This window comes from Cygnus atratus, chromosome 5, assembly GCF_013377495.2.
Source record: "Cygnus atratus isolate AKBS03 ecotype Queensland, Australia chromosome 5, CAtr_DNAZoo_HiC_assembly, whole genome shotgun sequence".
In the NCBI taxonomy this organism is placed as follows: Eukaryota; Metazoa; Chordata; class Aves; order Anseriformes; family Anatidae; genus Cygnus; species Cygnus atratus.
In genome coordinates, this window is record NC_066366.1 from 3462267 (window position 1) to 3485607 (window position 23341).

The 23341-nt window shown below is 34.7% G+C and overlaps 1 protein-coding gene across 4 annotated transcripts in view; it reads left to right on the forward strand.

Annotated features, from left to right (window-relative positions):
* Positions 1–23341, forward strand: part of PDE3B (phosphodiesterase 3B) — a 91590-nt gene that overhangs the window by 57195 nt on the left and 11054 nt on the right. For 3 of the 4 annotated variants that reach the window (XR_007708319.1, XR_007708318.1, XM_035550092.2), the window contains exons 2-9: positions 10210–10260; positions 11159–11407; positions 14168–14310; positions 17669–17775; positions 19367–19577; positions 20146–20219; positions 20719–20822; positions 21582–21716. Coding sequence is in view for 2 of the 4 variants with exons in the window: in XM_035550092.2 (XP_035405985.1) it covers positions 10210–10260; positions 11159–11407; positions 14168–14310; positions 17669–17775; positions 19367–19577; positions 20146–20219; positions 20719–20822; positions 21582–21716 (1074 nt within the window). In the remaining 2 variants the exon portion in view is untranslated. The remainder of the gene's footprint in view (positions 1–10209; positions 10261–11158; positions 11408–14167; positions 14311–17668; positions 17776–19366; positions 19578–20145; positions 20220–20718; positions 20823–21581; positions 21717–23341) is intronic. The other variant, XM_050710918.1, reaches the window with a different exon arrangement.

Below are 23341 nucleotides of genomic sequence, written 5' to 3' on the forward strand. Positions count from 1 at the left end.
TTAAGGTTGCTGTCTCGGTCTGTTGCACTAACAGTGTGTCAGCACACCAATAAAGGTGTGCTTTTACTGTGCGTTATTTTTAATGTCAATAGGTAGATGTGAAAAGGATGCTTTGGGAACAGCTTCTAGATTATATTTTTCATAAAAGAAACACAACTTTAAAAATGGTTTTAGGTTTTGGATGACAGAAAGAGAAGTACAGAATGCCAGAACACCGGAGCAACTGCTGGATCAGAGATGGGAGCAGTAATCCACCTAGCGCTATTTCTTCCCTTTGATGGCGATTAGAACCACATGCTCCAAAGGAAAATGCTTGTAATGGGCACTTAAAGGATCTGCACATAGCAGGCTTTTTTTCCTCTGCCCTCCCTCCCCCAGTTGCCATAAATTACTGGTTGGCCTTTACTCTGACATGCAAGTCTGACAAAACCTAGAAGGAACAGGAAATGACCTAAGTGTGGTTTTAGCCAGTTTTTTTCATTAGCTACATAAAGGAAGGGGGAGAGGAAAGAAAAAACACACAGGAAAAAAAACACTTTCCCTTAATAAGCAAAACACCTTTTAAACCTTTTCGAAACATTTGAAGATCTCATAAAATATCGAAAGGATGTTCTGAGCAAATAAAACAAACAAAAAAAAAAGAAAAGAGAAGAAATCTGTAAACTTTCTGCAACAGACAAAGTGGAAGCTGACCTGCTGATACTCCTGGTTACAAAAGCAGAAGTATCATGTCTTGTTTAAAAAACAAAACAAAACCCAACCAACCAAACAACAAAAAAGTATTATTCCACCCACCTGTAAGCATTAATGTTAACTTTCTCAATAAGCCTGCTAAAGGCCTATTTGAAAGTTAACCTAACCTATCAGTGGAGCGTTTTTGCTCTGTTTTTGTATCTGGTGGGTATGTTGGAGTCTAGTGAAAACATTATGGTAGCCAGGCACCTGTGTGCTCCTGTCTCGTTCTTATCTGTCCAGGCAAGTATGTTGCACATCCTATATAATGTATCAAATAGATATTTAATAAAACAATTAAGTAGGAGCAACTCTCTTTCCGTTGAATGAATATTTTAGATTTCTTACAAAAGTGAGGATAATGCCTTTCATGAATGAGTTCAATCAAGTCAGTGGAAGAGGCCAGGACGTGACCACTTCTCTTCACTATAAGCAGCCAGACCTCAGAACCAGGAAAGTACACTCGCTTTCTCCTCAAAGGGTGAGCCTATCTGCAGACTTCACAACCTGTTACCCATTTTACAGCCTTGGATACATAAATTGTATAGAGTCTGGAAGTGATAAGTGCTAGGATTCTAAAAAAATCCTATTTTTATCCTGTCCCATTTATTTTCCTGGGAAGGTTTAGAGGGTAGTGAAATATCATTGTGACTCTAAATGCCTTAAGTATCATACTGAATGCTTTTCGAAGTGCCATATCTTGACTTGTTTATGATAATCTTCTCAAGTGGCTGCTGTTCTGGCTGCAGCAGGATGTTGTCTTATCTAAGTAATGCTGCTGCTTTGACAAAGTCATTGTTTGGTTGTATCACCATTAGTCTTGTACAGAATATAACTTTACTTACTGGAATAGAGTTTTTCAAAATCTGCTATTTCTACACAGAGGAAAAAAAATCCTATTAAATAAGATAGGACTTCTAGGTTATATGCTGCTGTGTTTGCTTTTGTATCATGAAACTACAGGGATTTATAAAGCCAATTGATTTTGAACTGTCACAAAAGAACATTTAAAAATAAAAGCAATGAACCTAGCATCAGTCTTGTTTGACAGGCAGTCATGAAAAGAAATGGATGTGTAATGCAACCTTTCTTGGATTTTTCAATAAATTAGTTTCTCATCTGGTTGTAGAATTCTGCTTTTGAATGAGGTGATGCTCTACAGAGTTGATTTCTGAATCAAGTTGCTATGGTGTTGGTTTCACTGTTTAGGTAATTCTCTGTTGGTTGCTATGGAAATGCTTATTTACGGAGCTGATGCCTAACCATGTCAGCCAGATGCTACTAGCAGCTGGGAACCTTTCATATTTCATCAATGAAAGACTTGGTCAGAAGTAGAAACTCATTTTTCTACTCACTTGTTCTCCAAGAAAATTTGAGAGCATGGAACGCAAATGGGTGCTGTCAAATCAGATGAGTTTTCTTCTTCCCAGCGAGCATTAGCAAGCACGCTGCATCTCCTGAGCGACATTGAAACCAACGCCTCCTGTTACCTGCTGTAGGCAATCAAACAGCACAGTCACTGATGTTAGCGGTGTGTATGGCCTCATATGGACTGCACACTTCAGCGCCGTAGGGTATGTGGCATATTTCTAAGTTATATTCTAGTTTGAAAACTGCTTTTTAGTTTTATAAGCTCTGAAACTTTTTTGTAGTCACTGCATAAGCATGGATATTGTCCTTTGTATAACTCTGGAAATTTTATGCTTTTAAATGCACAAAAGTAGGTAATTCTCGACTAGTTAAGATATTATGCATTTGTATTTTATGTTAAGCTAAATTACTCTCAAAATATCATCACAGCTATGTACCTAATATGGTATGACTTGAGCATTAAAGTGGAAAAAAAGTGTTTAAAAATGCTTGAGTGTCAATAGTAATTTCGGTGGTTCTAACTTGGGCAAAGTAAAACCTGTAAGCTTTTATTGTGCTTAAACTTTTAGAAGATTAAAATGCTCCTCAAACAAGTCTTTAGCCAAAGGGAGCTGTGGCAGTCATGTGAAGAAGATCCAAAAGGATTCCCCCCCCCACTTCTGGAACTCGCCCGTTACAGGCCCTGCGAACACTGGCTGCACTGTGATAGGAACATAACTTTCTGTATAGAAAAATATTCTGAAGAAACAAACAACCTCCCCCCCCCCAAACTGCCATTTTTCTTTGACTGTTTTATCCCACTTTTCACCTGGTTTTTGTTTATTTAGGCTATAAGCTCCTAGGAAAAGTGATTTTATTTTTTCCTTACTTTTCATTTGTAAAAATTACAATTGCTTGTTCCTGTTGCTGCGTGAACTATAAACTGTACTAGGAAAGGCCTTTAATGCTGTTAACTTGTGTACATTTTTAACAAATGTTTCTGGTGTTGCTAACAACATGTGCTTTGCCAAAGAGCCATGCTTAAGCTTTGGTAATTCTCAGGTTGTTATTCGACAATCAGCCTTTTTCTTTTCTTCTCATTTATTTTCCTTCTTTTCTTTCTGTTCTCTTGTTCTTTTTCTCTTCCTTTCCTCTTCTTCCCTCCTCCTCCCCCCCAACCCTTTCTTTTCTGTTTCTCCCAGTAAATTACAAGTAGTGTCAGACTCACTGATTCTTAAATTCTTATGTTCAAATTGTAAGGCATTCCTCTGGAGTAATGGAAATGCTATTTTCATTGTTTGAGAAATACAATATATAAACCAAAGATGTCTGTCCAGGTCTCCATAGATCTGACTAAATATCCATTGAACTGAATATAGCAATTCATTCCTCAGAATAGTGACTCTAAGTTGTTAAGCTTTAACAGTTATTTTCCAGCCTTTTAACTTTATTTCCAGTGATGTAAATTCCCTCTGTGGTACTTAGTCTGGTTGACACGTTTCTGTTCAACCTAAAGCCATCCTCAGCCAACTGCATCTAAATCAGAAAAGGCCACTTGTACTTCGAGTTCTTGTAAGCTGCTTTGTCTCATTTTAACTGCATTGAAATTTATTTTATAGACTAGATAGATTTGTTTAGTATATTTAAGCAGATACAGCCCCTGACTGTTAATGAACATCCTGCTATAGGTGTTTGATTTTTGTTTGCTTTTTTGTTTTATTAACTTTCCTTCAAAAACACGACCAGTTTGACAGGCAATTAGATAAAAACAGGAAAGTGTGCTCATTGCTCCGGGATGAGCAGGGAGTCTCCAGGATTAGCATCGGGCTGAGATGAGAATTTATCCTGCAGGCTGACTGGTAATTTGTTGTACATGATTTTGGGGGGGGAAGGCCGTAGCTTTCTAACCTTGCTGGAAATTCATAACCATTATTAGAGCCCCCCACAATTTTGTTTTTGAAGGAGCTTGCAGTTCTGTGACTTTTGTGGTGATGGCACTGCAAATTGATGCTTGGAAGAGGTGTGTGAGTTGCTAAGCAGAGGTTTGCACTGTAGCTTGGAGCCTTAATGACTCAAGTCCCTCACAGATCAGGTGTTTCTTGATGCAGGAGGTAAGGAAGAATGTTGTGTGCAAGTGGGTTACAAAATCTTGGTATTACAGAGCACAGATCTTTCTGCAACATGTCTAATGGTTGCAAAATCACAAATTGCTGAGGCTCTGCCTAAGACCTATTTTAAGGTCTGTTCACATTAAATTAAAATAAACTGTACCCTTTTACTCCTGTTCTGCTCTAGGATTAATGGATTAATGCAATTCTGGGAATACTTCGTAACTTTCTACAGATGATCCACAGTAATTAATTAAAGGCTTGACTGCCAAACTCTCAAAAATAAAAATTCTGGAAATGCAGCTTTTTTTTTTTTTTTTTTTACTATGCCAGAGTGAAGTTGCAAGGCATGGTATTAAGCTAATTGAGCTAAATCTCGTGGGTAGTGAGAAAGTAAGTATAGCTTCCTTACAGGTACTTTCTGACTAGAATGGTAAGGAGTGAAATAGAGATGATTTTGTGAAGAAGTAGAATTTATCAGCTGATAACCTTTAAAACTCATCCCTTCCCTCAAACCATTTCAGCTCTGCAGAAGGTCTGTGAAAGAATATGCTGCTGGTTTCTGTTCCTTTCTCTCCAAGTTGTTTTGGGGAGAGGCTTTCTGGATTTGAGTGCCATCTTGTGGTCTACTATCAGCATCAAAGAAAAAGTAATAACCCCCCCTTTCATTATTAACCTGTGAGGTTTTGAGTAATATAGTGATTTACCAAGTTGTATTTACCATGGAAAAATATTTCTTGTGTGGTAATTGTGGGGGGATTGGACTAGATGATCTTTCAAGGTCCCTTCAAATTCCTAACATTCTGTGATTCTGTGATCTACACTTTTTCACTGTGCTTGGTGGAAGAGATTGTTACTTTGCGCCTAAAACTTTCATCAGCTAATTTAATTACTTTAGTGTGTGCCACATGGAAGGGGCCCTGAAAATTTTACAGTTAACATAGACTGTGCTATCCTGGTAGCTGCAGTGAAATAATATACCTGTCTTCTCTCAGGACAGTTGTCTTTTAATTAATGGCAACGGATAATGAATTTTTATATATATATATGTATATATGTATATATATATATATATATATATATATGTTGGTAACACGTGGGTGAATTTGTGTCTGTTTATTTCAAAACTGTTTTAGTTTGTTTTCTGTGAAAATTGAGATCAGTGGCAAAGCTCAATTCTTCTGGTTTAAATGCCAATAGAAAATTTTCAGTCATGAAATCAAGCTGTGAAATTTTTCATTAAGTTCATAAAGTTGTGTGGAAAATTGTGTGGTGACCTGCCATTTAAAATAGCAAATCATTATTTGCATTGGAAGTAGATTTTGCATGAACTGTGTACGTTATTTTACCTTGTGTATACAGTATGAGTATAGGACACAAAGTTTAGCAGGAGCACTTTTCACTTAGTATTTTATGCCTCTCAAACTTTGAACTTTTTTCTCAACCAGAGTAGAGCTACAACAAAAAGGAAACCTTTGAACTTCTTTAGTCCTATGATCTATTCTCCAAAATCTTAACAGTACGGCTTATATGAAAGCGTGTAAGTATATGTATGCACATCTCTATGCATGCACACAAGAAAGATCCTGATGGCTGAAAGGATTAATAAAGGATGGGTTGTGTCAATAAAAGGAGCTGCATTTAAAGGCTTGGTACAGAAACTTTCTGGAGTTAATAAAATGCTCCTGCTGTTGCTAAGATCTTGCTTACAATAAGTAAATAAAATCAGTTAAGGTACCACATTTCATATTAGAAGAGCTGCGGGAAGGGAACCTCCCATGTGTCCCATAATGGAGGTTGCAAGCAAGCTGACAAGGTTGCTGATGCAGCTAACAAAACTCATGCGGACACCCGATCATCCTGGCTGGTTAGGACAAAAGTCAGTGAAGCAGATGGGCACAGTCACCATGTCCATGCTGAGCAGGACACAATGAAACCACAAGGTCTAGCTACGTTTGACTTAAGTAAGCGTCAATCTGGAAAGAGAAACTTAAGAATGAAGAAGAGTTGTTTTGTTTTGTTTTGTTTTGTTTTTTTAACTGTCCAGAAGGACGACCAGGAGGTAAAAACCTTAATCTTTAAAATGATCTGGCTAAAACCTAATGCCTCATGCAAAATGGGTATGGGCAGGTAGTGTTGGTTGCAATTGTCATGCTCCTCACTGACAGGCTAACAGTCACCTCGTCTGTTTATTTTTTCAAGTCTTGATGTACGAGGCGAAGGTAGCTAGGTTAACCCAAAACCTCGAATTCTTGATTCTTGGATCTAGATCTGCTCCCTTCATGTAATAAGGCTTTGTTATAGCGTAACTTGTTCCCAGTCTAAGCGCATGCCTAGCAATCAGTTTTCACAGCAAGTGGATGTCATCAGTAATAACTTTAAATGTAATGTTTAATGGTGTCTGTGTGAAGGTAACAGAAAAGAAAAGGAGCCAGTGAATGCTGCCCTTGCCTGAGTGCCGCTGATGCTCAGCCTGCAATTCTTTACACCTTCTACACCTTCTGCTGGACCAGTGCCAGCCTGGAACTCTGAGATTGCCTCATGAAAAGCTGTTAGTCTTGGAGGAACAAAACTAAACAGAGCTCTCACCTATTTTTTTTAAAAAAAAAAAAAAAAAAAAAAAAAAGGCGGGGCAGGGGGAGGTAGGCAAAAAAAAGTTCCAGGACTGCAGAATATGAACTAGCATGCAGGGATATTGATACCTCATTCATGATCTGTAGTTATAGATGGAAGAGAGGAAAAAAGGGTTTTGTTTTTATATTCATTTAATTTGTGAATGCATGTTGCGCAAATGAATTCATTTATCAGAATAATTAGAACCTTGTCTACCAGGATATTTTAGTGCCTGTCAAGAAGTCAGAAAGACTGAACAGTTTTGAAACCTAACAGACATCTGAATTTAATTTCTTTTATGCTGTTTTTATTTTTGCTCCCTGTAGAAGAAAAGTTAAGTGAGCACTGTTGACATACTTGAAGCTGATAGTATCTTTAGATTGTGTTGCTGACGTTTCTTTGTGGGTTTGGTGGGTTTTGTGAAGTTATTTGGCACGTAGATCTGTAGCCATATTCAAGTAGAAACTAACAAAACACTCCTCTTGCAAGATAATGCTTTTTAAAATACAGATAAATTGTTTTTAACCTGAAGTACTGGGAAGCCTTTTGGTTTTATTTATTTATTTATTTTTTTAAGCGAATGATGTTAATGTAGCACTTTCTGAACAGAGTTTACAAAATTGCTACTGTTTGAATTGTTCTGAAAAGAAAACAAATGTTTTAAATTGCATTCTCTACAATCTGTTTAAGAGAATGGAATATTAATGCAGCTGGTATAGATTGCTACAAGCTGTGAAATTCATGCATTTGTGTTAAAGAATTATTTTTCTGCTTAGTTTCTGTTTATATTTCCTACAATATATAAATACAATGAACGTATTTCACTTCTAGCCAATGTCATTACAGATGCTATATTTCATTAGATTTACAGAGCAGGGAAAAACAATAGTCACACAACCTGACCACGTGTACGTAATAGGTTGTTGAAATTTAACGTGACTAGTGACACTGGATCTGTGTAATAGGCATTTTTTTCCACAGAGCTGCTGCCGAAGTTCTGAATGGTGGACAAATAGTTAATGCAATGTATTAGAATTCTACCAAAACTTTCACAGTTGTAACTGTGAAAATAGGCTCAGAAAAAAATGCATACAAATCAGTTTAGTTAAAGACTAAAGACATTCATTCAGAATGGTAATTTTATCAAAATCTGTATATTCATATGGAACGTTTATGTAGGGAAGTGCATGTACTGCCAGGAGATATTTGTTTTCATAATTTCTGTGGATATATTTCTTTACTCCTTCTGTTGTATTTAATTTTTATTTAATATCTTAATTAGTGATGGAGAACAAATGTATAAAAAATGAGTTGGGACTTGGACTCAAAAAAGATCAAAATATTACACAATATTTTAACGTTTATTATTTGTAATATTTATTTTTTATTAAAAATATTGAAAATGAGCAAAATGTGAGTGCAAAATATTGTACTGGGAAGGTACTTGGACAAAGTGGCAAAGATGGCCTGCTTTCTCAGCTGGAGACCACTTGGTTGCTGCTTGCAGCCCATTTCACAGTTTAGTGTGGTAGTCAGTGCGAAGCCACCTCCAGTGATGCTAGTTCCCACCTTGATGGACTTAGCTGTATTAAGGACTTTTCCTGTTATGGACCCACTCACGCATGTGCATATCTCAGATGACTCTTCTCCCTTCTGCTGCTCCTTTTAGGAATTAAAAAGTGAAGGTCTTTTTCCTACATTGTCCTCTAAAAAATAAATGTGTTCTGTGAGCAACAGAAATAGCAAATGATGATTTTTAGGGCTTTCTGTCCACCTTTCACCCTGTACCTCTGTCACAATATCTCAGCTTCCTTACATTCAGTGTTTCCTCTGAGCCTCCTCTGACCAAAATGGCCAATAAAATATTATGACTCATGAGTATGTAGGCTCCCCTGTTGGTCAGATGAGTCAAAAAGTTATGGGACAAGAAAAAGATGGAGAAACCAGAGAAGCAGTTTGGTTGCTCAGTTATATAATATATATGCTCAGTCTTCTATTTATATAAATATATATGTCCCCCCCATATGTAAAATATTATTTATAAATATATATAACTTTTGTAGAAATTCTTGTCTAAATATCTGTCCTACCACGGAATTGCTAGCTTCCATCTATCGGCTGTTGCAGGGTTCTTGTTCATGTATGTTAATAAACTATACAAAGATTCTATAATTGGAGTAATAAGTGAGCTTAAATGAAAATTATAGGTTCAAACCTACAGACCTTTGTGTTGGTAATCCCATGTATGCAGAACCATTTGAAAACTTTCAGTGGCTTCTTTTTGAACACTTTTTTGACAAGCTCTGTAACTTACATGGGAAAACTTTTGTTCTCCTCATGCATTTTTTGTAGGATTTTAATGTTGTAGTATTTTTAATTTTCTTTTAAAGAAAAGTCTTTCATCTGTTTTTATATTTTCCCATTTTTTCTTAAAATTTTATTTACAGTTTCTTAAATTGTATTATTCACAACTGTGTTAAATATTCTACGAGTTATATTTTTCATAGATTTAGCAAAATTTTAATTTGTAAAAATTCTGAAACATAAATTTGTTGATGAGGGTGTTTAAAGTATTTCCTAATGAAATTTATGGGATTTTCCTAAAAATAGAATTGCAGTGAATTTCTACAGTTAGAAATTCCTGGGACTAAATGAAAACAAATGCTGTGCTATAAGCTGTTCCTTGCATGGATTTGAAAATTAATGCAAAGTGTTTCCTCTAACTTGTGTTTTTCTGTTGTGAGCTTATTGCAGCAGTTTATTTTATTAGATATAGGTATTTACTTGTAAATTCACTTTAATGTTGAGGCACCTATTATATTAATTTTTTTACTCTATGCTTGTGTACTTCATGTAGGAAGTTCTACTGTGAGATTTGTCAAGCCTGGTACAGCCCACATCCTGAAGGGAAAAGCATATGCTATTATGCTTCTTTTTTCTCACTACCTTTGCAGTGTATTTTATCGTTTAAGGAGGAAAACATTGTTGGTATACTTTTCCTTTCCCAAGTCTAGTAGCTATATACTGGTTCTCTTGATAATTTACCTACGTTTATAGTATATTGGAGATTTTAGAATAGATTTGCTTATATAAGTCTAGGTGAATAAAAACAGGGAAGCTCTATCACCGAATAATTTAGTGTGTGTCTCAGATGTTCTGTCAGCAATCCAGAAATATTGAAATAAGTCTATATATTTATGTCATCATCAAGACGTCTCTGTCATACACAATTTCTTCAAATGTTTCTTTAGGACTTTTGCTGTGGTAGCATTAACTGAGAAAATGACCTCATTTTCATATGAAAAAACATGAAGAAAAAGAAGCATTTTATGTTACCTCATATAATCAAGATTTATTCTGTATTAACGTATCACCTGTTACTCTTACTTTTTTTTTTTTTTTACAGATGATACTTTGGGATTGGGATTTGAAGCAATGGTACAAGCCCTATTACCAGGTCAGTGTGTTATGAATTTAATTATTCTTTTATGAATTTGTCTGAGTACAGACTTCTCTGTAAACTGTTAGATTTATCTATGGATATTTTTGTTACCGAAGTTGTTCTAATACTTTCTAGCTCTACGTATCTATGTAGCAGTAGCTAACTATTTAGCAGTCTGACCAAGGTGACAAGGACCTGATTTTGGTGGTGTACATGAGACCAATATCAAACCCAGTTAATATGGGAGTGTGGGGGGGATTTTTGTTGTTTTTGTTTTGTTTTGCTTAAACAATCATTAGCATAAGGTTAGGGAGTGATTCTCCAGCTATGTCATCAAACTCAGGCCCACAAGGATCTCACCTTTTTTCCTGATTGCTTGTTTCTCCTTCTCTTTCTTGTGTCAGTACTGGCATCTAATTAGCTATTACTGCTCATCTTCAGGGAGCTTTGCCAAATAAAAACTAATGATAGTTTTTGATACATTTTTTAGGATTTGTTTCAGTAGATTTAGAAATAATAACAATAATGAGGTTGTGGAAGTGGTACCTCTGTGAAGGTCTTTTAAATTTTTTTCCACCAAATTTTCTGTTGGTATTGGAATACTTAATATGGAATACTAAATTTAATTCTAAGAAAAAATAATAAAAAAAATAAGAAGAAAAATTGAGACAGGTTCTTTATTTTAAAAAGAGAAAAATAAACTGGTAGCTAGCTTTGAATTCTGAAATATTTATCTTATTGCATGAGAAATATTTGCAAAAAATTTTTGAGGTGTTGTCTATATTTTTTCTGTAAAAGCAAATTATTTTCTTTATTTTTTAACTTGTAATTGGATAAGATGCTTATTTAAAACTTAAAACGAAGTGAAACTATTTGTCATGTTGATAGTTTGCAACAATTCCATCTGTTTTAGAATGTTGGCAGTGGAAATGGAGTTGATCTTTCAGTACTAAATGAGGCTCGGAGCATGCTAACAGACCTCCTGACTGACCCATCCCTTCCAGCGCAAGTGATTTCTTCCCTTCGAAGCATTAATAGTTTGATTGGTGCATTCTCAGCCACATGCAGGCCAAAGGCCAATCCGTTCACACCATTTCCTGGTTTCTTCCCATGTCCTGAAGTAGAAGATTCTGCTGAAAAAGGAGACCGAAAGCTGTTCAAGGTCAAATGACTTTAATTGTCACTATATATATATGTTGCCATTTAAAAAAAAAAAATCATCTGGAAAGAATGCTTCTGTATGTATAGCAGCTTCATTGCTGAGTACCTGCACTATGCTTAAAGTCAAAAGAAAGAAGATGTGAAAATTCATTTTTTGAAATGCAGATGTATACCAAGATGCAAATTCAAATGATTGATGGGTAGACAGGTAAAAAGCACCTGTCTGCATTCTGAACACATTTTCTCAAAATAAAAACAGGGTTTTAAAAAAAAAAGCAAATATCATTAGAACACAATATTTTCATAATATTTTCATCTTATATGGGATAAACAGGGCTGTTCTTAATTCTCTTGCATTCTTGCTCTAACAGTTATTTGTTAGATATGTTGACTAACCAATTAAATTTTTTTTCAAAATAAATTCATTTTTTGTAAACATCAAACAGAAGTAAATCAGCTATGTAAAACATTCACTTCTTCCTACGGAGCACATCACATTGTGGGGCGAGTGTGTAAATCTATTTATTATACGACACATTAAGGAACATGGTGGAAAAACATTCAGATATACAAACTCAGCTGTGGTGCACCAGAGCTAATAATTCTAGAGTTGCATGGTGCTGACAGCTTGAAACTGGCTATTGCAGAGGCTGGTGCAGGAAGTCCCTGCACTGCAGGTGCTTCCACTTCCAGGTAGTGGGCAGGTTGCCCCAAACTGCTCAGCTTGTTGGCTTAGTATTTCAGGGTCAGATAAACTGCTTCATGAGCCAGATTCAGTGCAGGTATTGGGGACTTATTTCAATATTGTGCTAACACACGTGCTTGTTTCAGGGAGTGGACTTTTCTCCTTCACTGTTGGGGATTTTCAGCTGTGCTCCTCGTGTTGCAAGAGAGCACACAGGTTGGATCGATATGGTCCACTGACACAGAAGTCCATTCTAAGCTTGAGAGCACGTAGTGCTCAGTGTTGCGTTATAACCAAAGGCTGGGCTCAAACAATTTGCCTGCTTTCCCTGGGCTAAATGCCCAGGGTAGAGGAATTTTTGAGTTTGCTTTACAATTACAACTGTTTCCTCTACTTTCCTGGAGATTGTCTTAAGACATCAATCCATTCAGATTTCAGATATACATTTTGATTTTGTTTGTTTAAACTATTTCTGCCTAGCAAATCGCTCTTCAAGAGTGCATGGCTTAGTTGACTCCTGTTGCTCCCTGTCTGAAGATTTTGCTGTAACTGGTTTAGGTAGGTTAGCAGAATATGCTCCTCTGGTTCTCCTTGTAGTAGAGCTGCCTGGTTAAGGACTACTGCAGGTTTCTGTGGGATATGGTGGTCCTTATTCTGTCCAGTTCCACCTTTCTGGCTGTGCCTACTGTTTTTTGCAGCAAAGCAAACAGGGTCAAGGTGCATCTCATATCAAAGACTCAAAGCAGTCTGACTTTTCAGGGTGAGAAACTAGTCGTGTGTGTCAACAGCTTCATTTTTTTGAAGTATATAATAGTGAGTTAAGTATGATCTTTGATCAACTAATGAAGCTTAAATTGCAAAGTCAGTATTTCTGCAACCCTTCTGAACAGCTAGTATCCAAGGGTCACCTGTCCTCATAAATGACCATGCAGACCTTACTCAATATTGCAAGTCTCCCTTTGTATTTCTTGCTTTACATACTTTTTCCTGGCATCCTTTTTTTTTTTTTTTTTTTTTCCCCTCTCCTTTGTGAGGTCTAGTTCCATGTATCTGAATTATGTGGAACACCCCCACCTCCTCACCCCTCATTGCGTGACCAAGATTAGGGGCAAGTTCACATGTGGATTGTGGACTGAATGCAGTCAGATTTCTTAAATTTTATTAGAATGCAATGCATAGGTTTTCTGTGCAATGAAGGCAGATATGCCAGAGCCAGCTTTGCAGTTTCAGTTCAGTGATCTTATTTCTGTTACTTAGCTTTTCTTAGTTACTATTTAAACATGGCTATACATTTTTGGGTGTAGTTCTGTAAGGCAGAGCTAGGAAGTCATGAGCTATTTCCATACCAGGACCATTTGAGTGCTGTTGTCCCGCAACAGAGGGCTTTGTGTTCAAGTACAATGGTGATTCCATGTGTTTGGGCTGCAGCATGTCTAAACTAACATAGCTTCAAGGCTGGGAATGGAGAGGTGTCTGGGAAGCCTCCTTGGTGCTGTGATGCCAGTATGCAAACAGAGGGAGCCCTGATGTTACACAGCCTGATGATACGCAGCTGACCCTATTGTGCATTGCCCCTTCAATATGTTCCACAGTACATGCATTGTCCTTTCCATATGGCCCACAATACAAGCATTGTCAATTTTTAGTATCTGAGCTATTGCCATCTCAGGCTATCCTGGATGCTGGAGAGCTGGTTGTGTAGCCATACAACTGAAATGGGTAGAAAGATGATCCATAATCCTACATCAATTGACCATCTCTAGATGACCTCCATTTTTAAAAGCACTTGAAGAGTAATTATTGGACCATGTGGATTTCAAAGTACAAGTACCTTTACATATTTTAATTTGGGAAAAGAAAAAATTATTTGCAATGAGCAAAATAATTTTAAATTTTTTGATTTTGATTTTTTGATTTTCTTAATCAGTAAGAGTGAATATGAGATACCTTGCTTCCTGTTTCACTATAAATGATTAACAATAAAGTGTCACATCCTATCTTCAGAAAGTATAAATAAAGGTTTTTTTGTTTAATTTCAATTATGTAAATTTTAACCATAATTAAATTATTCAATAGGGATTAAATAGCAGGAATAGCCTACCAACACCACAGCTGAGACGAGCTTCAGGAGTTTCTGGCATTCCACCTATAGAATCGCAACCTTCTAGATGGGAACGGAGTAACAGTAAGAGATCTCATCAGGAATATAACACATCAAGGTAAGCACCTAACCAGGTTTTAAGGGTAGAATAATAAATGTTGTTCTTCAAAAATATTAATTATCTGTAATGTTGGCACTTGTCAGGGGAAGTATTTAATATAGATTGTAGTATTTAAATGTAAATTTAGTATTTATTCTTGTAGTTGAATTAAGTCTCCCAATTCTGACAGCATAAATTGGAAAACATTTCAAGTTAGTAATATACTATACTTTTGTAACTCTGGTCCCAACTAGAAATCAGGTTGTTCTGAGGTTGAATGGTGTGCCCTGTTGCACTGAGTGGGACTGCATATCAGTTTTAGTAGGAAATGAAAACTAAGTCCAATAAAAATTTCTTTTGCAATTCTGTAAACTCTAAATCATTACTGACTTTATCTTCTTCCTTTTTATTTAAAATAGGTATCACTTTCCAACTTCCACATATACAAAAACTGTTTTTCTAATTAAAAGGATTACATAAACTCCTTGTATTTGGTAGCCACTGCTGTGTGTATTGCAACATTTCTTATTCATACAGTTATCAAGCAAGCGTTAAAGCATACTAAGAAAGTATGCATTTCTCTTCTTGTCAGTCAGTATGACACACACACAGGAAAAAAAGCTTTTATTTCTAAAATTAACTTTGTGTTTTGAATTAGGAATAAAATTAATATACATTTTTTCTTTTTGTTTAATGTTGCGTATCAGAGTGAAACTTCTTGCATAATTTAAATGTGTGGTTTTGCTTGGTATCTTGTGAGAAAAGTGCAACAGAAATTTGAAGTTGTGATGCAGCTTAAATTAATTTAAAAAAAGCTTTTTGCATGACTCTACCTTTTAAGATTAATGGTTTATATAGAGATTGTAAGGTAAGTAAATAGATGCCTTTTAAAAAGAATGTGAGGTATATTTGATGATTACTGGTAGTGGATGAATGTTTATATACACATGTCCAGTAATTTATTAATCAAGATAATATTTCACTTTACAGTGAGCCATTTAAACAATTTGGCAATTGTCAGTAGCTTTTACTTCTCCCTTGAAAAAAAAATACATGCTTCATGTTTTTATGAACTAAAACTTAAGTTTGGTTTATGTATAAAATATACTTGAAGATATATTTGAAAAATACTTGAAAATTGTCATGGATAACTTTCCATTCCTGTCACTGTCGGGTCGACAGCAAGATATATATTTATGTTTTTAATATATTATTTATATATATATATATATATATATTTAGTCTGTATGAATTTGACATTAATGGAAGTTTAACTAATTACTATACCTTTTCTACTCCTCATCCATAGGCAATAATTTCATTACTTTTGTATCAAATCAGGTGCAATATGAAAGCACATCACAAACACTCACTGCTCAAGTTATGGCAGTAGGTAAAGTTTATAAGTTCATGATAATTTGGTTATCAGTGTTTGAAAAAATCTACTCAGTTAAATAGACTGGAAATAGACAAGAGTGGCAGTCCTGCGTTCCTAGAGTACAATCCTGTCCCTTTGTCCCATTGGCTCTGGCTCTTTAAGTTAGTTCCTTAAATTGTCAGCAAAATAACTTAGCAAAAGAAAAGGCATAACTTTTCCAGCCTTACGGAGGTAAGTCACCCCTATAAGGGTCCCAATGACTGTTAGAAAAGAAGCAAAGATGGGCAGGCTAATAGTAGAAAGGGAGAGTGAACCAGGAAACTGTTTACTATGAGGAAAGCTTATCAACAATCAAAAGATTTCTACATACAGTGACTACTTTCAGCTGAATTCTGAGTTGAGAAAGACATTACATTACACAGTGGTACTATAAATTAATATTGTTATAAAATCTGATTTAATGTTGCAGATTTTTTTTTTTTTGTCTTCTGAGACGGTTCAAAAACAACTCTTAAGTGCTGCTCTTGTATTTGCATACAGGCTCTTGATTTGGTTTGTCAGTCAAACACTAGTTTGAGGTGAACGGACCTTGATTAATATATAGTCTTCATATACTAAATACTAATGCAACATTTTTATATGCTTTAGAAGAGTGCATGTAAATTATGAAAGCTGAACAGCATTCAAATAGCAAAAAATTCACTCTGCCCAAATTGTCAACCTGAACGTTTTTTAAAAATTCGTCTAACAAGTCAGCATCAGACTTCAAGATAATAAATCTGTCCTTATTTTTTAACTCATTTTTTTCTATATACTTAAAAAAAAAAGTTTTTTTTATGCTTGACTTTTGTTTGAAATCTGATTTAAAGCAAAGATTAAGTAGATATTGTTTTCCCACACTGAAATGAAATAATTAGTTTTACAAGTATTCTCTCTTTAGATTACATGTATACGGTTGCTTTTAATTGCATATCATGTTTTTATTATCTAACAGAAATATATAATGGGAATTTTGGAGTGCAATGTCATGCCTACGACAGCAGATGGCATAATTTAACAGTCATGTTTGACAATGTAGCTACTGAAATAAAATATGACAGTCAAAACAACTTTATTTTTAAGATAATTTATGATTAATTAAAAATGTGGAGCTGATTTGAAAAGCAGGCTGTAGCTTCATAAGGCTGTCATATTTGCAATGTACCTAATCATAGAATGTTTTGGGTTGGAAAGGACCTTAAAGGCCATCCAGTTCCAACCCCCTGCCATGGGCAGGGACACCTCCCACCAGACAAGGTTGCCCAAAGCCCCATCCAGCCTGGCCTTGAACACTTCCGGGGATGGGGCATCCACATCTTCTCTGAACAATATTTTAAATGCTTTCAGAGCTATTAGAAAATAGCCTGCTATGTTAAAACATACACTAGAGTATCTGATATTATCCCAAAAGAATAAATATATGCATTATTGTGTAATACTTAGCAGTGGTATATTAAGCAGTCATGCAAGACAGAATAATTGAGCAAATTCCAGTTACTTCATAATCTTGAAAATTTGTCTATTCATAGCATTTCTTAAAATGTAAATGATCATGAAAGAATTGAATGGTGTTCTGTGGAAAGGTCTAGCTGATGAATATGATTATTCAGAAGAATATTGGACCCCTTCTAGACAATATTAAAGAAAAATAAATAAAATTTTAGACAAGGAGTTCTATGACAACTAGTCTGGTTATACATATTATTTTAGGACCACATAATGTTTGCTGTGGCTTTTACCCAGTACCTAGTTGTTTTTTTTTTTTTTTTTATTCTATATAATCAACATATTGTCTAGCTGATCTTGCCCTTTATTTCTTTCTAGTACTCTCTTTTTTTCTTGAATGGTAGTGGAACTTAGTCTAGCTGTTTTGCAAGCATTTTATTTGATAAAATAAAATTTATTGATGGAATACAAAGGTAGGGAAGAGTAAAATTTTTTTGTTTGCTTGTTTTTCAGCCAAGGAACCCATTCAAATGGGTCGTTTGGTGCAACCCTGCTGACAATACCAAAACAAAGGTCATCTTCAATAACATTGGGTCATCATATAAGTTCCAGACGAACAAGTAAGATTGCGCAATTTGTATAGCCTAGTGGCAGGATGTCAAGGCAGTACATCATGCATTACAATTTTATTTATTTATTTATTTAATGCAAATGTAGTACCCATATAATACTAACATGTTCTATATATTCTATATATATATACACACACACACTTAGTATCTATACATTTTTAATCTGCTTCTAAGAAATTCAAAATTACAGTTAACATAACTTTGTAAAAATCTCACTAGTCACCTAATGCAATGTATCTGCAAGTTGTTATATTCAGCATGGTTGGCAATTGTTGAAAATTGCTAAGTTCACATACCTTAATAAGGACCTTTTTCTTTTTTTAGTAGTGCTGCTTTTTGTAATAGAACAATGTTATTTATGCGCTGTGGCTTTCAAAATATATATTTTTTACAGTAACAAAATGTAATTACTTACTGTTCTTGAGGTTTGTGAGTCAATTCAGTGCAGCCTGTGATACTGTTTGAAGCGGATAATGTATGGATTCCTTTTTTAAGGGCAGTTAATGCCTACTGTATGTTCTCTTAGTAATTTGTTGTCATGCACTACCAATCGCAAAAAATATGATGGAGTTTTTGTTTCATAGCTTGCAGGACAATAACTAATTCATCTATGGAATATCCAAAGAATACTTCATGATTTTGCTCTTTGAGCCATTGACAAAGAGCACTTCATAGTTTTTGATGAAAGTATGTTTGCAATGGTTATAACTTACCTTTTGCACTCATAGACCTATATTTTGTGTATTTTTGCAGAGGAAAGAACTGATATTTGGCTTAACACTAAATTTTGTGGTAAATTGTCAGGCACATAGTAGTCAAAGTGCAGTTTTACTAATTTTCTTTCCTAGATTTCCTGAAGTAAAACCTAGCTTAGTGTTTGAACAGGAATGGTGAATTTCATGGATCTAAAGAAGATTAAGTTGGTTTTTTGTTTGTTTGTTTGTAAATCTTTAATTACAATGAACTTTAGTTGTTTTTGTTAATTTGTTTTTAATGACTAAATAGGCAGATTTGGACAGATTACCTTACCACTAACAAAATGACACATCACTGTCAAAATGGCCAGTATCTGCCAACTTTAATCCCTTGCTTCAAAAATATGATTACAGTTTTTTTTTCCTTTGTTTTTAAAAATGTCCTTAAGTCTATTTTTCCTTCGTTACAAAACAATGAGGTAAAACAGTTTGCACTAGGTCAATTATCAGTACTGAATTGTTTTTGGTCATTTGTTCTGGAAAAATGCAATCCTGAGTCAGAAAGGAATATAGAAAGTTTCAGCAACCAATTAAAGTTTTCCAAAGCTAAAAACAAAACAAAACCTTTGAAAGCCAGATGTTATGCATTACATAGTCTGCTCCTTCAGATATATTGCCTAGACTGTGCTGTATATTTGTAGATCTCAAAACTAGGAATAAATCTTGCTGACCTATATGTATTTAACAATGTGAACTGTACACTGCATTTTGAAAACTTCCACATTCTTTACAATTTATAAAGATTATTGTTGTTTAATTTCAGTCTTTCTAAACAATAAGACTATTATTATAGTCTGAACCCAATGTTATATTTGTTTTGGAAGGTGCTTCTCCTGGCCTGAGTCCTGTGGGTTCACCTAGTCATGGATCTGTCTCCAGTGGGACCCTCAGCAGCTGGTCACCTGTAGAATTTCCTGATACTGCTGATTTTCTTACAAAACCAAGCATTAATATTTATAAGCCTCCAGCATACACATTTAGTTCATCAGATTTTCAGCAGCAAGTTAAAACACCTATAGGTCATGTGTGTAGCAGGTACTGTAAACTGTTACATTTTTAGTAACTTCATGTGTGTTGAACATACTATTAATATTTTCATTGAAAACAATAACAAGGCCTATTATTTGTTAATACTGAAAAAAAAAAAAGGCATATCATCTCATAATAATTTGTATGTATGTTATCCAGGGAACTAAAAGATGCTGTATCATTGAGTTGTGTACTAATGAATTGAAACATTTCAACCTTGGTAGGAAATGCAGTAGCTATTGTAGAGCAATAATATTTTACATATTTTAGAGAAGGATGACTTCCAACCTGGGAATTTAATTCTTTATGTCTGAACACTTTCTAAATAATTATCTCTACGTTGTTAATTCATGGAAGCGAGTCCAGGGGAGGTGATGGCTGATTATTTTCTAAGTACAGGCTAAATCTGTATGTGCCTAATTTAGAAGAAAATACTAAGGTCACTTGGTGGAGGAACCTTGAAAAGCATATCTTTTTAAGAAAAGTAATTTGCAGATTTTTTTCAATACAACACAGCAATAGTAAAAGAAGAAAATTACTGAATGTTTTAAATATTTTTCATGTATTCTGTAAGCTGTGGATGTCACATACTCAAGGCTGTTCCAACACCAGAACAAGAATTTGCAGAATATAAAGACAAAAAATCAGGTGGGATTTCAAAATAGACAAATATTTATGTTTTCTTAAAAGCCAGTTAAATTAATATTTTTATATTTCTACATGAAATTTCACTATACTTCAAATAATTTATATGCATATATTTTATTTCAACTTGCCACTTGGGATAATTGGGATAATCTAAAATATTAACTGCTTCAGAATAAGGATTATATAATAGGCTTCCAGTCATAGCTTTATAGACCTCTACTCAGTATGTCAAAAATTTCTGTACTATCTCAACTAAACTGCACCAATTTGTACAAGTAAAAAGTCATGCTTCTACTTTTTCTAAATCTCCAAATACATTTTGTCTAATAGATTTTATCCCTTAACACTTTGTTGTTAAATTCTTAAATAAGTGGTTTAGCAACAAGCTATTATTTATCTTTCTGTGAAGAAATCTGTATGATAAGTACAAGAATTATTAGTCATTAATATTTTACAAATAAATGATTGATATAGTATTTATCTGTTTATTTTCTTTAAGGTGAAGCTGGAAGCACTAGTGTTCCAAAAGAATCTTTCTACCATACAGAGAAGACAAAAGATGTAAAGAAGGAAATAATTATTGAAACACAAAATAGTCCACTTGTAAGCATGTAATTGCAAAAGAACTTGCAGTAACTTGTATCAATAAAATATTTATCATTTGTAACGTGTAGTAAAGAGGTTTTGTTATTGCTAATATCTATAGTGACTGAAGGGAAATGGTGCATCACTGGAATTCAAATTTACAGTTAATAATAGGGTATTTCTACCTCACAAAAATTTCACTAGCAAATAACAAGATGATGACTTGCACTAATTATTGTTGACCAAAATTAATTTGTGTGGATTTAATGTAGGTAGTATGTTCAAATACTGATTGACTTGTATTTTCTCCTTGAAGTTTATGAAAGATACATCAATTTCAGTGAAACTATAAAGACACTGTTCACACAATGCCGTATATTGGTAGTGCAAGAAGACAAGTTGTTGAATACACCTTTCTACCATTTTGGGTCTATACATCAGTTTTTCAAATCTGGTTCAGCTAAGGAATTGTCAAAGCTCAGTAAAAGTTAGCTTATGCATATTTTTACTTTGTTTTATTAAATCAACTTGCTTTAAGAATAATAGTAATAATAATGGTACTATCTCAGAAAGCTGCCCCCAAATATGAAAGAAAAGTCAAGTAATTAACTGTGCTATTTGTGCTGTTGATTTATGATTTTTCTCATAGCCACAGTTACAGCACCATTCAATAAGTTCAATAAGGTTTTATCATTTTGATGTTTTCTTGTCAATACAGCTGACAAATTAGTTTTCATTTTTATTTTAGAGATGATTAAGTGTCTTACTCTCATACAGGTGGAGCAGAATCCTACATTAGAAACAATGTTAATAGAACATGACTCACTAATGGAGAAAATGAACAATTGGAACTTCCAAATTTTTGACCTTGTACAAGAAATGGGAGACCAATCTGGAAGGATTCTTAGCCAGGTTTGTTGTATTTTATTATATGAGGGAGAGGGAGGGCGTATAAAACGGTCAAGCTTTTATATTTCATTAAAACTATTGTAAAGTTTTGCAGTCAACATAAATTTGAACACTAACTTGAAAAGTGGAAATTTCATTTTTCATGTACTCCATCTCATAGTAAACCATAAGTGATTTATTTATTTACAACTTGCTCCAAATTTTCTGAATTTTATTTTCAATGTAAAATAGGTTAGATTCATGCTTACTGGAATGGGTTTTGTAGTAATGTGCCGTTTCCTATTAAAAAAAAAAATGTCTCCTGCTTTCAGAGTTGCTACCTTGTTTGTCAACCATTTCTTTTTTCTTTATTTCAGTAAAATAATTCTGCCAGAGCTACACCTGTGGGGGAAGAGAAGTGATCTTTTAGGCAGTCTTTTGCCTCTTGATCCTACAAACAATGGGATTTTTTTTCCATGCTGCTTTCTGCATGTAGTATCCCTTTTATCTCTTTCTGACTTACTACTAAGCTCTTTTGTGCAGTTTCATGTTGTGCTGAAGCCAATCTAATGGCAGGTGCAAAAGAATGATCCTGTTTGGTCTTCCTCAGCCTCTCCTATTCATCAGTGTCATCTGTAAACTTCTGTTTCTTTCTTTATTCTGGATTTAGAAATTATGGGGCTATAGTATGAGCTGGATTTGGTTCTAATACAAAGATGAAAAGTTTTTTTCTTGCTAGTATCTTAGTTTTGTATGTTGAAGTAGAATGTATGTTTCTTTTGGTTCAAGGGGAGTGTTATGAACAAGTACCTGGAGGGAAGGAAAATGGTTTAAAGGACTCGTGTGCAGGTGGAAAAATAGATCTGCATCTATACTGAAGGCATGGAAAAGACAATGAGGAAAACTTCATTTTTGTCATTAGGCACAGTCTTTTTCTTTTATTATCCACAAATATTCTGGCTATTGTTTTAAGTCTTCAGTTGGTTTTCTTTTCCTTTTTTTTTTTTTTTAAATCAAATGTTGACAGGTCTTTTGTCACCTCAGTTATTGACTGCTGTTAATGTGCAGTCCAGAATGCTACAATCCACTTTTGAGTGGTATTTTTACGGTTGTATACTAGTACTCTGGGATCTGTATTAGCTTGTGTTTCATTTGTGTGCAATCTGGTGTTCAAACCTGTAAGTACTTAAGTGTGCAGGTTTCTACTTAACTCCGCCACAAGTTCTGGAACAGTTCTTCTGTATATATGTGTATTACTTGTCTTCCTCCTCTCTTCCCCCAGTCCTTTTGTCAGTTGTGCTGTAAGCATCCAATATATACTTTGGTTAAAAGCCAAATAAAAACTGTATTTTACCATTATCAGTTGTAAGGTTCTCAGATTGAGTATGTGTAAGGGGGATGGTTGGGACAGCTGGAAGGAGGGATTTTGCTCTGATGTTTCTTTGAGCACCTCCCACACTTCAGAGATTTTTCTCTCTCAAGTGTCTGGGAAGGAGGTGGCAAAAGAGGTGTAGTGTCTTGTTTTAAAAAGCTTTCTCAATATTTGCAGCCTTAACTGGTTTTTGGTCTTTATAGTCACTCTGTTCTACTTGTACAGCTTAATGTATTTGCACAGTATTTACGTGTGTACGTGTCATGTACATTTTAAA